We start from the raw sequence: 14684 nt of genomic DNA on the forward strand, positions 1-14684 counted from the left end.
CTGGCGAAGGGGTTCTATTGTTTCCATTTTACAGAGACTGAAAATGAAAACTCAGAGGGGCGGTGGCTTGGCCACTCGGCGTCTGGAGTTTGCAGCCCCTGATCCTCTACATTTTCCGGTATAGCCCTTTGAGGCCACGAGGACTTTAAATGCACGAGGTGCATTTAAATTAATTAAGTGAATTAAAGGTATGTGACAACAACTGATACACAGTAAGCACGCAATAAATGTAAGCTGGCACGGAATCCAGGCTTTTCCTCAAGGGTCTGTTCTCTGCAGAGCTGTTCTGTGACCCACTTTCTATTGATTGAAGCAGAAACTAGAGGCCCGGCTTGGACCTCTGAAACTGCAGTTCTCTCTCTGTTATCTTTCCTCTTATCCTGAGAGCAAACACAGGGTATTAGGGAGCCAAAACCCAGAGATTTGATGATCTGAGAGCAGGCCTGTGTTCAGTTCTAGCCAACAAGATTCTCATAGTCTTTGTCACCTCATTCATTTAGTAATTCATCTGATAAACATTTATTGTGCCAGACATAGTGCTGGGTGCCAGACAGGAAGCTGTGACCAAGACAGACACTTGATGGGAGCTGGGCTGCTTAGGCTGGAGCCACGGGGGCACATAGAACTTGAAGTCCCCCAGGTCTTTTTTTTTTTTTTTTTTTCCTTCTGTGACAATCTGGGTCTAGAGTTGATGCGTTCCTTTGAGGAGATACTGATTTTGTTTCCTACCTGTTTGTGATAAACACTAGAGACTGACCAAACCTCAGGCTTGCTTTCAAAATTCATCTAATCTAACACCCCCACTTTCCAGATGTGGCTGTGGAACTTCAGAGAAGGAAATGATACGTGAAAACTGTTGTCAGGGTCAGAACTGGGCCTAGAACACCAAACTTCTAGCACCTGTTTGGGGCTCATTTCAGGAGATCGTCCCGGGCAAATGAAAATAAACTTCCTCTTCTCTCTTTAAAAACATTTATTTCTTTATTTGGCTATCCCAGATCTTAGTTGCAAGCATGTGGGGTTTTTAGTTGCAGATCTAGTTCCCTGACCAGGGATCCACCCAAGGTGCCCTGCATTGGGAGCATGGAGTCTTAGCCACTGGACCACTGGTTAAATCCTCACTTCCCTCTCTTTTTAGCCGAAATGTTTAAGACTCATGCCTACTGCCTCTCTTCTCCAGGAAGCCTTCCAGAGAGCCCTGGCCAATTCCTTAAAGACACTACAACATTCTTGCCTCTATCTCTGTTGTTGGTATCTTTTTCTGCTACATGGTCATCGATTGTATGGAGAGTTCTCCAGGGCCTGGAGAAGAGCTCATTTTATTTGCCTCTTTAAAATCTTTCCCCAGCCTACTTCATACTTATAAGTGTCCCAGGAAATACTTGTTCAGTGAGTAGGTAGTATTAATACAATAAAGACCAAACTAATCGAGCTTAGCAGAAACCTTGCCCAAGAAAGGAGAGACAAGCCCAAGCAAATGCCAGCTTTAAGCTGGATGAGACCAGTTTAGGGAGGAGCTTATGCCTCTGAGTCAAGATAAGTGGGGGAGGAGCATGGAGGGTTCTTCCAGGAAGGCAGCACTGATGTAGTTTCCATGACAGTGAAGAAGATTCTGGCAGATCCTGGACAGAGCTCTCCAGTCCGGGGATCTCTTAAGCATGCCCAGTCTTTTTGAGTTTTTCCATTTCTCTAGAGGGCCCCTGACTCCCTGGACAGTAAGTGCTTCCTCTACGTTCCTCATCCAGGGTTATGGCTGAGGGGCCCTCCCCCTCTGGCTCTGGCTCAGAGTGCTGGCTGAATGGGAGAAGATACTGCTGCTGTTGCCATTGGCCTCTGATTCAACATCCAGGCTCAGAGCAGTGACACCTCCAGGGGAAACATTTGAGCCTCTTCCAGGGCTTGAGATAACTGGGGAGAGGAAGGAAGGGGCTGTAAGTTTCTGTTGGAAATCTTATCGCAATAACCAACAATTTAAGGACTTCCCTGCCAGTCCAGTGGTTAAGACCCTGCTTTCAAGGTAGGGCACATGGGTTCCATCTCTGGCCAGGGCAATAAGATCCCATGTGCCATGAGGTTCAGCCAAATAATAATAATAATATTTTTATTAACACTTATTAGCATTTCCACAATGCAATGTGGAAAATTCTTAAAGAGATGGGAATATCAGACCACCTTACCTGCCTCCTGAGAAACCTGTTTGCAGGTCAAGAAGCAACAGTTAGAACAGGACATGGAACAATGGACTGGTTCAAAATTGGGAAAGGAAGCATCAAGGCTGTTTATTGTCACCCTGCTTATTTAACTTACTTGCAGAGTACATCATGTGAAATGCTGGCCTGGATGAACCATAGGCAGGAATCAAGATTGCTGGAAGAAATATCAATAACCTCAGATATGCAGGTGATACCACCCTGATGGCAGAAAGCAAAGAGGAACTAAAGAGCTACTTAAGGTGAAAGAGGAGAGTGAAAAAGCCGGCTTAAAACTCAGCATTCAAAAAACGAAGATCATAGCATCTGGTCCCATCACTTCATGGCAAATAGATAGGGAAACAATGGAAACAGTGACAGACTTTATTTTCTTGGGCTCCAAAATCACTGCAGATGGTGACTGCAGCCATGAAATTAAAAGATGCTTGCTCCTTGGAAGAAAACCTATGACAAACCTAGACAGTGTATTAAAAAGTAGAGACATCACTTTGCTGACCAAGGTCCATATAGTCAAAGCTATTCGTATTTGGTTTTTCCAGTAGTTATGTATGGATGTGAGAGTTGGACCATAAAGAAGACTGAACACTGAACAATTGATGCTTTTGAACTGTGGTGTTGGAGGAGACTCTTTTGAGAGTCCCTTGGACAGCGAGGAGACCAACCAGTCAATCCTAAAGAAAATCAATCCTGAATATTCATTGGAAAAACTGATGCTGAAGCTTAAGCTCCAATACTTTGGCTAATTGTGAAGAGTCGTCTCATTAGAAAAGACCCTGATTCTGGGAAAGATTGAAGGCAGGAGGAGAAGGGGATGACAGAGGCCAAGATGGTAGGATGACATCACTGACTCAATGTACATGAGTCTGAGCAAACCCTGGAAGATGGTGAAGAACAGGGAAGCCTGGCTTGTTGCAGTCTATGGGGCCACAAAGATTCAGACATGACAGCGATTGAACAACATCAATAACATTTACTGAGCACATCCACATGCCGTGACCTGCTGCAAAGACTTGACCTGTATTTACTCCTGCAACCTTCACAGCAGTCCTGTGAAGAGGCACCTTCATTTCACAAATGGGGAAATTGAAGCCTTAGAAGCACATCTACCCTCAAGGATCTGCTCAACAGACTGAGGACATTCCAAACAGACTCATGGGCCCAAAGACTACACTTTGAGTGAACGCACAATGGAAGAGGTGGAGGACGTGTCTGAGCCACAGAGTATACATGGACATACCCAAATGAAGGAAGCTCACAGTCCCCTCCTGGACACACAGCTTTTGGAGGACACACACAACATCCGGGAGATAGTGAAGGACAGGGAAGTCTGGTGTGCTGCAGTTCATGGGGTTGCAAAGAGTCAGGCACAACCGAGTGACTGAACAACAACAACACAACATACCTCCTTACACCCCCCCATTATACCTTTGGTGGGGGCTGTGTAGGTAAATGCTTCCTTCTCTAGAATAATGGGGCTGGACTCTGACTTGTTTCCCAGGAATCTCAGTTACAAAATGTAAATGAGGATTTTAGATACGCAGACATTCAACAAAGGCAACCTGGTACTGTCCTGAGAGCTGAAAGTTTGGAGCACTGGGATGAGGAGTGAGAGACACTTGGATTAGACCAGGAGGCCCAGGAGCCATCAGAGAAGCAGGGTCTCCCAGACGGCCTTTCAGAGAATGGGGTGCTGAGTGACCTACCCAGCCTAACTGATTTGGGACAGAAATGTCTCCAGAGCCCTGGCTTCCTTGCTGTGTGAAAGAGTTGAGAGTTTTAGAGGCTTAAAGCAGGGAGCTGAGAGGGTAACCCAGCTTAACAGTAAGGCCAGATGGATGAGATAAACAGGGTCAAGTGGTAACCTATTGTCCCTTTATGTATGTGTATGTGTTAGTCGCTCAGTGATGTCCGGCTCTTTGTGACCCCATGAACTGTAGCTGGCCAGACTCCTCTGTCCATGGAATTTTCTAGGCAGGAATACTGGAGGGGGTAGCCACTCCCTTCTCCAGGGGATCTTCCCAATCCAGAGATTGAACCTGGGTCTCCTGCATTGCAGGCAGATTCTTTATCATCTGTGCCACCAGGGAAGCCTTTTAGTGTCTTCCAAACTGGAGATATCACCAAGGGAATGAATCAGAGAATAGGGTCTGGCCCTGGAGCTGAGGGAACATGGGGTCTTTCCCATGGGCTGGTGGCTTTCCAGGTGGCCCTAGTGGTAAAGAATCTGCCTCCAATGCAAGAGACATGAGATGTGGATTCGATCCCTGGGTCGGGAATTTCCCCTGGAGAAGGAAATGGCCATTCACTCCAGTTCTTGCCTGGAGAATCCCACGGACAGAGGAGCTTGGCGGGCTACAGTCCATGGGGTTGCAAAGAGTTGGCTACAACTGAAGTGACTTAGCATGAGCACCATGGGCTGATGAGTCAGAAAAAAGAAAGTGCCGCTTTTGGACTTCACTTTGGACTCTTGGACTGTCCTTGTCTCACAGTCTGACTTTCTCATATTACTTCCTCTATACTGCAGGGGTTCTGAGCCCAGGGTCCATGGATACACTACACCCTGAAACCAACCATCTGCATCCGTGTATTTTGCTGATGAGAGATCCAGAGGTTTTATCAGAGCCATCACAGATGAGTGTATGATCCCACACCTCCCCCAGGTTAAAGAACCACTGCCCTAATGTCTTTTATCCTAGATATCGTCACAAACATCTTGTCAATATGTGTGATCTTAAAAGTGGTTGAAAAGGCAGCACTTCTGGAAACTCTGCTTGGGAGGGAGTGAGGCAATTGCTTCCCTTGTTCCTTTCTACCTTCCACTTAGCTGGGACACTTGAGACGACACTCCCCACCGCCCCCCACCCCCGACCCCGCAGAAAAGGGAGAGGCTCTCCCTCCAGACAGTTGGCTGGGAGCACGTGGTCTGGCTAGAGGAAAGGTAGGGGTAAAGTGGATCCCTTGAGCAACCCCAGAGGGCGCCCTGGCAGAGGAGAGCTGTCCCAGGAGAAAAGTCCTAAAGATGAAGCTGTGGGTAAAAACCGGACCTCTTTTTCTCTTGGGTGTTGTAGGGATGGAATGTACTTGGGAACCTTGGGAGAAAAAGGCGGAGGTGGTAACCACAGCAAGACTCTCGTGAGATCTTGTGCAGCAGCTAGAGTCCACAGTCAGGAATCTGAGGTGGGAGGTTCTTCTCCCCCATCTGCCCCCCGCCCCAACCCACCCAGAGTGATTCTCAGGAGTAGAAGGACAGACACAGTGACCTCCATGGGGCCAAGCCAGTTCCTGGGAAGGGTTGATTTTTAGGACAGCCCCCCCGAGGAGTCACCTTTTGGAGAGCTATATAAGAACTGGTCAGACACCCTATGAGGAACATTTCAATATTTGTAAACAAGGCTAAATAAATCTGTCCTCCTTTCATCTGTAATACTGTCTGGGGAGGAAATTTGAGCCTAGTGGTGGGAAGAGTCTAGGAGGTCAAAGGGTGTCCCTGAGGAAAGTCATTTTTTTCAGAAGGTGCTGTTGACTTTAGCTTTTCCTCTTTGCTGCTACAGCCACTCAGGACTCTCCTACGTAAAAGCCAAGTCTTCCTTGTCTTGCTCTGTCTCTTCCCCTAATAAAATTAGTTTATTTACTTATTTTTTGGCTTCACTGTGCAGCATGTGAGACCTTAGTTCCCAAGGATCAAACTCAGGCCCCCTGCAGTGGAAGCACAGAGTCTTAACCACTGGACCGCCAGGGAAGTCCCTCCCTTATTAGTTTAGATTTCAGCCCTTGGTCTTTAGACAAGGCAGCCCTGCTCAGGAAGGAGCCGTCTCTGAAAACTGCAGGATCTAACAGTATCTTTTTTTTTCCTTCCCCTTTTGAAATTTTTCCCTTTCTGTCAAAGATAGACAAACGGACAAATGTCAGCAGCCTGAAGGATGAGAGAGGAGTAGGAGCCAGTTGGGCAGAATCCATGATGATTCTTTTCCCTTTTTAATTAAGTGAGGATTTGAATTATGAGGGGCCATAGCTCCCGCTGGGCGGGGCCCTGCCAAGGGGAGGCAATTTCTCTCTTTACAGATTAAATGCCATTTATTCCACTTAGTCTCTCCTCAGTTCTCTGAGTGTCTATATTTGCTCTTGTCATCTCGAATAATGGACCACCGAGTGGATGCCCCAGCTTGCTAAGGCAGTGGCAGGGAACTCACAGCAGGCTGAAGCCTGGATGCTTGACTTCCCCTGGACTCTTTTTGGAGGAAACAGTGGTGGCGGTAGTAGTGGGGGAATTCGTGATTTTATTTCTGAGTGTTTTTCCCCCTAAATTAGAAACTCTTTTGTTACCCCACGCCCCTGACTCCCCCTGAGGCATCATAAGGGCTTCTCTGCAGCTCGGGGGACTGCTGCTATAGATTTATTTCTCCTGTTGATTCTCAGCTGTCCTGGCTGGCGACCCCAGCCCAGATTTATCTGGTAATTTACAGCCATGGTTGGTTGATTTACAATCTGGGGCCATGGAACCCAGAGCCTAGGAAATGATGCTTCTTTCTGGCAAAGGCACTGCTTTCTTTTCATTCCGTGGGGACCAAACACCTGGGTGGAGAGAGGATGGCAGAAAAGAAGGATGTTAGGGGAATGCACGCTGAGAGGACACAATACCTCTCCCAGGTATTCTGGGTGGGGCCCAGGTGTTCTGGATCCCAGTTTGAGTTTCCAAAATATGGTGTTTTCACGTGTGCTTGTGTGCTTTACATGTTATTGTTTTCCTAAGCCTTTTCAGATAGGTTATCTAATTCCTTTTTCCCAGCATTCTTCGAAATAAGTCTTTTTAATTCCATTTTATAGTTGAGTACTCTAAAGTTCAGACATCAATCTGCCTTCTGTCACCTGAGGGTGGAGGTGGGCGGGGGATGGGAGAATGGACCGGACTCCTACCTCCTGATACCCATCCTCATCTGAGAGCCAGGTAGAGACAAAAGCATATTGTTTTTACCAGCCTGATCCCCAGTCCTCTGATGTCCTGACCCAGCTGACCCTTCCCTCCCTGTCGTTTCTTTCTTATGTTCTTATTTTCCCCCTACAAGTCCCATTTTCTTGTTACTACCTGTTAGGGTCTTTTAAATTGTGTATCTTCTTAGGGGGTGGTTCAGTATTTTCTTAAATTGCACATCAGACACGAATGTCTCCCACAAAGGGAAAACTCATGGTGGGGGGAAGCATTTTGCTCCCTAGAAATTGAGAATGTAAAGTATATTTAATTAAAATGATAAATCTGATTTTCAGTTTTGTTTTTACTGCTGCTAAAACTAATCTATTTTATGCACATTTGCAGAAGGCTGCAGCTATCAAATCAGAGAATATTAGAGCTGGGAGGCACCTGGAGATCTTTCTGGGCCAAACCTTTCATTTTATAGACAAAGAAACTGAGTCTTGATTGGGGAAGGGACCCCTGAAGTTCCAGTGATATGTGAAGGGCTGGTTCTTCACGGTCCCACCTTCTTTCCCTACTTAACTGACTGGTTATCTCAAGGGCAGGACTCTTCTAGCTGTGCTTCTCTCTCTTTAAAATTTTCTCTCTGCACCTCCCACCCCCACCCCTTGCAAACTCCTGCTGGGTGGGGCTTGGCCTCTGAAACTCCTCCCATGCCTTCCCAGATGGTTCAGATCACTTTTCTACCCAGTTCTGATCTCTCTGACTTTCCTGGTTTCCCAGGCTGGATCCTTATTCTCAGAATCATTTGGTGTGATTTTAAATTGTGTTTGGTTCTCTGTAATTTTCTCTCTGCTTCTTGAAGGTAGTAACCAGACCTTTTTTTTTTTTCTTCTCCCAATTGTGTCTGCAGAGTTGAAAGCAGAAGCTATTGAATTGACCTTTTATGTTGATTTTGCTTAAAACACGGTTGGTAAATGTTCCAAACCATTATTGATCTGAATAGGTAAGACATGCACTTGGTACAAAATTAAAAAGTCATATACGGCTCTGGCAAAATTTTATCATCTCTCCCCTGGCAACCCATTTTGTGTTACTAGAGGCAACTGAGATGTTCAATTTCTTGGGCATTCTTGGTGAGACAAACAATACACATATACACAGCAGTTGCAGACCTCGTACACATACTGAATCTCCTCTCCTTTGTTCACACAAATTGGACATGACTAATATCAAGAGCCAAAGAAACTTCATCCTGACAGAGCCTGGACTAACCAGAGAACAGGTAGTTCAGTAAGCTGGACTAGAACTCCTAGAGGTTGTTATATGTACTGTTTAAGATGATTGTGTCCCTCTCGCCCACCTCCCATACAGTTAACAAACCGTAGAACAAATTGAGTGGGCTTCACTGATGGTTCAGATGGTAAAGAATCCACCTGAAATGTAGGAGACCCGAGTTCGATCCCTGGGTCAGGGAGATCCTCTAGAGAAGGGAATGGCTACTCCAGTATTCTTGCCTGGAGAATTCCATGGACAGAGGAGCCTGGTGGGCTACAGTCTGTGGACTTGCAAAGAGTCAGATACGACTGAGCAACTAACACTTTCACTTTTGGCTCAGGACTAAAGATAATTCATTTCCAACCCCTGGACTATAGCCCACCAGGTTCCTCCATCCACGGGATTCTCCAGGCAAGAATACTGGAGTGGCTTACCATTTCTTTCTCCAGGGGATCTTCCCGACCTAGGGATCGAACCCAGGTCTCTCGCATTGCGGGCAGACGCTTTAACCTCTGAGCCACCAGGGAAGCCCAAAGTTAATGGGTAGACAATGCCAAGTTAACAGGGACAAGCCCCATTTCAATCTCTCTGTGAATGTATGCGCAAGGTCTCTCTGGCTGCCTCCTTTTCCCTGGTGTATCTGGACTTTATAGCCTCCTCCACTTAGGCCTCTCTAGCTCCTGGTGTCTGGGCTGATGTTTGGATAGGGGCATCAGATTTTCTGGGCAGGGCTAGGCTAGCTATGGGGTCAGAGGCCCCCCCATGGAAGGGAAGAGGCTGAGTCCCAGTAACCTGAAAACTCCTCTCAGGTAGATCAGGCAGGGACACTGCCAAGGTGAAAAGGAGAAAGCAGGTGAGGTGAGGGTGGGCTGCAGCTCTTTTCAGTCCTCCTGACTATTCCTTCGCCTTCCCTCTATCTCTTCCAGGCTGCTGTCCTGGGGAAGTCTCCATAGCTGGTTGGCCATGGATTTGGATTTGCCTGCTCACAGGCAAAGTGACCTTTCTCATTTACTGGGTATTGGTGGCCAGGCTCATTTCAGGTCTAAGAGAAGAGGATTTGAGGTCCCCGGGGTCTAGTCTTTGGCCCCTCTGTCTGGCAGATCCCCTGGAGGAGGGTATGGCAACCCACTGAGGTATTCTTGTCTGGAGAATCCCTTGGACAGAGGAGCCTGGTGGGTTACAGTGTTACAGAGTTGGATGCGATTGAGCATGGCATGGCATGGATCTAGTCTGCAGTGGCTGTTGAGATGCTATGCTTCTGGGGACAAGGTGTTCTGCCTTATTTGACAGAAAAGTGGGGATCTAATTAAGAGGCAGGAGGGAGGATTATGGGTCCATGTGTGTATGTACATAAGTCATTGCTTAATTTCTTCCAAGAAATCAGAAAGCTGCAGTAATTTCTTCAGAATGAGGAGTCCTCCATCCCACCCCTACCCCATGACTCCCCATTGTCTGCAGGATACAATCCCAGCTCCCAAACATGGTCTCCAAAGTGTTCACACTCCCCAGCCCTATGCTTTTTTTTTTTTTTAAGAAGATGCTGTTTTAAAAATTTTTGTTTATTTACTTAGGCTGTTCTGGGTCTTCGTTGCTGCATGGGCTTTTCTCTAGTTGGGACAAGCAGGGGCTATTCTTCATTGCAGTGCATGGGCTTCTCATTGTGGTGCCTTCTCTTATTGTGGAGCATGGGCTGTAGGGCACGCGGGCTCAGTAGGTGAGGTTCCCAGGCTCTAGAGCACAAGCCCAGCAACGGTGATGCACCTGCTTAGTGCTCTGCAGCCTGTGGGATCTTCCCAGATCAGGGATCGAACCCGTGTCTCCTGCACTGACAGGCAGATTCTTTACCACTGAGCCACCAGGGAAGCCTCCAGTCCCTTGCTTAATACCAAGCTCATCACCATTCTGAGACACATGTTTCCTTTTGGGTTTCTACCCCTTTTCAAATGCTACTTCTTCAGCCTAAAAGAAGCACAGATTCATCTATACTTCCACAGATGTTCATCTACAGATGAAATTTGTTCATCTACAGGTGAAATTTCACAAGGCCCGGATGAAGTGCTTCCTCCTCACTTTCCCAACAAATTGCCAACATCTGCTGGATCATAGGAAAAGCAAGGGAATTAAAAAATAAACATCTACTTCTCCTTCATTGACCATGCTAAACCCTTTGACTGTGTAGATCACAACAAACTGTGGAAAGTTCTTAAAGAAATGGGAATACCAGACTACCTTACCTGTCTCCTGAGAAACCTGTGTGCAGGACAAGAAGCAACAGTTAGACCAGGGCATGGAACAACGAACTGGTTCAAAATTGGGAAAGGAATATGTCAAGACTGCATATTGTTGCTCTGCTTATTTAACTTATATGCAGAGTACATCATGTGAAATGCTGGATTGAATGACTCACAAGCTGGAATTAAGATTGCCAGGCAGGGAGAAATATCAACAACCTCAGATATGCAAATAATCCTACTCTAATGGCAGAAAGTGAAAAGGAACTGAAGAACCTCTTGATGAAGGTGAAAGAGGACAGAGAAAAAGCTGGCTTAAAACTCAACATTAAAAAAAACTAGGATCATGGCATCCTGTCCCATCAGTTCAGTTCAGTTCAATTCAGTCACTCAGTCATGTCCGACTCTTTGCGACCTCATGGACTGCAGCATGCCAGGCCTCCCTTTCCATCACCAGCTCCCGAAGTTTACTCAAACTCATGTCCATTGAGTCGGTGATGCCATCCAACCACCTCATCCTCTGTCATCCCCTTCTTCTCCCGCCTTCAATCTTTCCCAGCATCAGGGTCTTTTCAAATGAGTCAGTTTTTCGCATCAGGTGGCCAAAGTATTGGAACTTCAGCTTCAACATCAGTCCCTCCAATGAATATTCAGAACTGATTTCCTTCAGGGTGGACTGGTTGAATCTCCTTGCTGTCTAAGGGACTCTCAAGAGTCTTCTGCAACACCACAGTTCAAAAGCATCAATTCTTTGGCACTCAGCTTTTTTTATAGTCCAACTCTCACATACATACATGAATACTGGAAAAACCATAGCCTTGACTAGATGGACCTTTGTTGGCAAAGTAATATCTCTACTCTTTAATATGCTGTGTAGGTCGGTCATAACTTTCCTTCCAAGGAGTCAGCGTCTTTTAATTTCATGACTGCAATCACTGTCTGCAGTGATTTTGGAGCCCAAAAAAATAAAGTCTGCCACTATTTACACTGTTTCCCCATTTATTTGCCATGAAGTGATGGGACTGGATGCCATGATCTTAGTTTTCTGAATGTTGAGCTTTAAGCCAACTTTTTCACTCTTCTCTTTCACTTTCATTAAGAGGCTCTGTAGTTCTTGACTTTCTGCCATAAGGGTGGTGTCATCTGCAAATCTGAGGCTATTGATATTTCTCCCGGCAATCTTGATTTCCAGCTTGTGTTTCATCTAGCCCAGCATTTCTCATGATGTACTCTGCATATAGGTTAAATAAGCAGGGTGACAATATACAGCCTTAATGTACTCCTTTTCCTATTTGGAACCAGTCTGTTCCATGTCCAGTTCTAACTGTTGATTCCTGACCTGCATACAGATTTCTCAAGAGGCAGGTCAGGTGGTCTGGTAATCCCATCTCTTTCAGAATTTTCCACAGTTTATTGTGATCCACACAGTCAAAGGCTTTGGCATAGTCAATAAAGCAGAAATAGATGTTTTTCTGGAACTCTCTTGCTTTTTCGATGATCCAATGGAATGTTGGCAATTTGATCTCTGTTTCCTCTGCCTTTTCTAAAACCAGCTTGAACATCTGGAACTTCATTGTTCACATATTGTTGAAGCCTGGCTTGGAGAAGTTTCAGCATTACTTTACTAGCATGTGAGATGAGTGCAATTGTGCGGTAGTTTGAGCATTCTTTGGCATTGCTGGTCCTATCACTTCATGGCAAATAGATGGAAAAACAATGGAAACAGTGACAGACTATTTTCTTTGATCCAAAATCACTGCGGATAATGACTGCAGCCATGAAGTTAAAAGACCCTTGCTCCTTGGAAGGAAAGCTATCACAAACCTAAATAGCATATTAAAAAAGCAGAGATCACTTTGCTGACAAAGTCCATATAGTCAAAGCTATGGTTCTTTTATTAATCATGTACACATGTGAGAGTTGGACCATAGAGAAGCCCGAGCACCGAAGAATTGATGCTTTTCAATTGTGGTGCTGGAGAAGACTTTTTTTTTTTTTTTTGTACACATTTAGTTTTATTGTAACAAAGCAACTTGTACACTTTTAACGTTTAAAACTGAGCATCATCTTTCCTTTCCAGTGAAACAAAAAGAAAAATTTAAAAATAAACAGGAACAAAATTACAATAGAGAATGTCAATTGCAAATAAGATCCTACAGGTTCTGCTGATTCTCCCATCGAGTGGCAGGGCTCAAGTCATCATTAGGAGAGAATTTTATTTTAAAAGTGTCATCTTAAACTGCAAGGATGTCCGTTAAACATCACAATTAAACATGCCAAAGGAGAAGCCATGTTGTCAAAATGCCCACTTAACCCACCCAACATCTCAAACCCACCCTTTGCTGACCTTCTATAACCCCATTTTTTTAAGTTTTTTTTTTCTTTTTTTAAACAAGAGAAAGTAGACAGATACATGTTGGTAAATGCTAACTGTCCATATTCACCTAGAGACACAGTGTAATCTCTGAGCCCAATATACAGAGAAAGGAGGAAAAAAGCTAGAATTCTATGCACTACTACACAGGGGCCTAGCACCCTCCAGCTTCCAGCAGAGCTAAGGGAGCAGGAGGTTTTTCTTTTTTTCCCACAGAGCATGGTGGTGTTGATTCCATAGTTTTTGTTGAGACAGGAAGGGATAAAAATGAATTTGAAACAGAAAGGGGTAGAGATTCTTTTCCCACTGAATTCTGCTCAAGATATTTCCCCCCTCCCCAAATAAGTTGTGAACCATGGTATAAAGGAGAAAAGAGACCTCAAAAACAGGGCGACTGAGCACAAGAGGAGGAAAAAAAAAAAAAAAAAAGACTGCAACTTGCTCCCAGGGACTGGAGAAAATTAAAAAAGGTTGGAATCCATCAGTGTTCCATTAGTCATCTTCTCCTTCATCTTCCTCTCCTTCCTCCCCCTCATCATCATCTTCATCTTCTTCACCTTCATCCTCATCCCCTTCTTCATCAATATCTTCCAATCCTTCCTCCTCTTCATCATCGTCGTCATCCTCTTCTCCTTCCCCTTCCTCATCATCCATGTCAGGAACCAAGTAGTACTGTAACGGATTTGGCCAAATATCATCTTTGATGACCTCTCCTAATTCATTTGCACCTGCATCAGAATGATCAGTAAACCAGGTGAAGAAGCTTTCTGGTTCCTCATGCTGTCTCTTCCTGCTGGCTTTATTCTGTGTTTGACTTGATCGTTTCGTCAAATCCTTTCCAGATTTCCATTTGATTTCAGTGGACTTTGAAGATGGGTCACCACTCTCATTCAGATGAAATTCTTTGGAGAGAATTTTATTTTCGAAGTAAGGGTTTTCATCAAAATAAAAATCTATTCTGTAACCTGATTTAATGTCTTCAAATTCTGTCACTTCAACTCTTGTCAAACAATGTAGCGCCTCTTCATCCTCCTCCCCAAGCAGTGCAGACACTTGTGGATGGTTAACAAATGTTGTTACCCAAAAATTGGGGATTTTGGCGATCAATTCTGACCTCTTCTGAAAAAATGGTTGGCGGAGTTTGTTATATTTCTGTTCTACTTTCAAAATCTCCTCACTGGCTTGTTCATTAAGTCTGTCTATTTCATTTTGTACTTCATCAATATGTTCAATTGCTTCTTGCTGTTCTTTTTCTTCCTTCGGCAAATTTGAAGAAGCAGATGCCTCGTCTGGCCTGGAGGCAGGAGTCGGTCTGGCTTTCTTCAGTTTCTTCGCTTGGGGTGGAAGAGAAGACTGGTGTTTGGGGGCCATGCTGGGGGAAAAAAGCCAAGAACCCTCACAGGAGAAGAAAGAGGAACTTCGAGCTCAGAGAACTGGAGAAGACTCTTGAGAGTCCCTTGGACTGCAAGGAGATCAAACGAGTCAATACTAAAGGAAGGAAATCAACCCTGAATAGCCACTGGAAGGACTACTGATGCTGAAGCTGGTGTTGTAATACTTTGGCCACCTGATGGAAAGAGCTGATTCACTGGAAAAGACCCTGATGCTGGGAAAGATTGAGGGCAGGAGGAAAAGGGGGCAACAGATGATGAGGTGGCTGGGTGGCATCACTGTCTCAGTGG

The 14684-nt window shown here is 45.2% G+C and overlaps 1 protein-coding gene across 1 annotated transcript; it reads right to left on the minus strand.

Annotated features, from left to right (window-relative positions):
- Positions 1 to 13413: 13413 nt before the first annotated feature.
- LOC133057542 (protein SET-like) lies at positions 13414 to 14388 on the minus strand. Its single transcript, XM_061144148.1, has one exon. It carries the CDS (start codon positions 14371 to 14373, stop codon positions 13495 to 13497), a length of 879 nt encoding a protein of 292 aa, XP_061000131.1. The 5' UTR covers positions 14374 to 14388; the 3' UTR covers positions 13414 to 13494.
- Between the last annotated feature and the right edge of the window lie 296 nt (positions 14389 to 14684).

The sequence above is a fragment of the Dama dama genome, chromosome 5 (genome assembly GCF_033118175.1).
Source record: "Dama dama isolate Ldn47 chromosome 5, ASM3311817v1, whole genome shotgun sequence".
Taxonomy (NCBI): domain Eukaryota; kingdom Metazoa; phylum Chordata; class Mammalia; order Artiodactyla; family Cervidae; genus Dama; species Dama dama.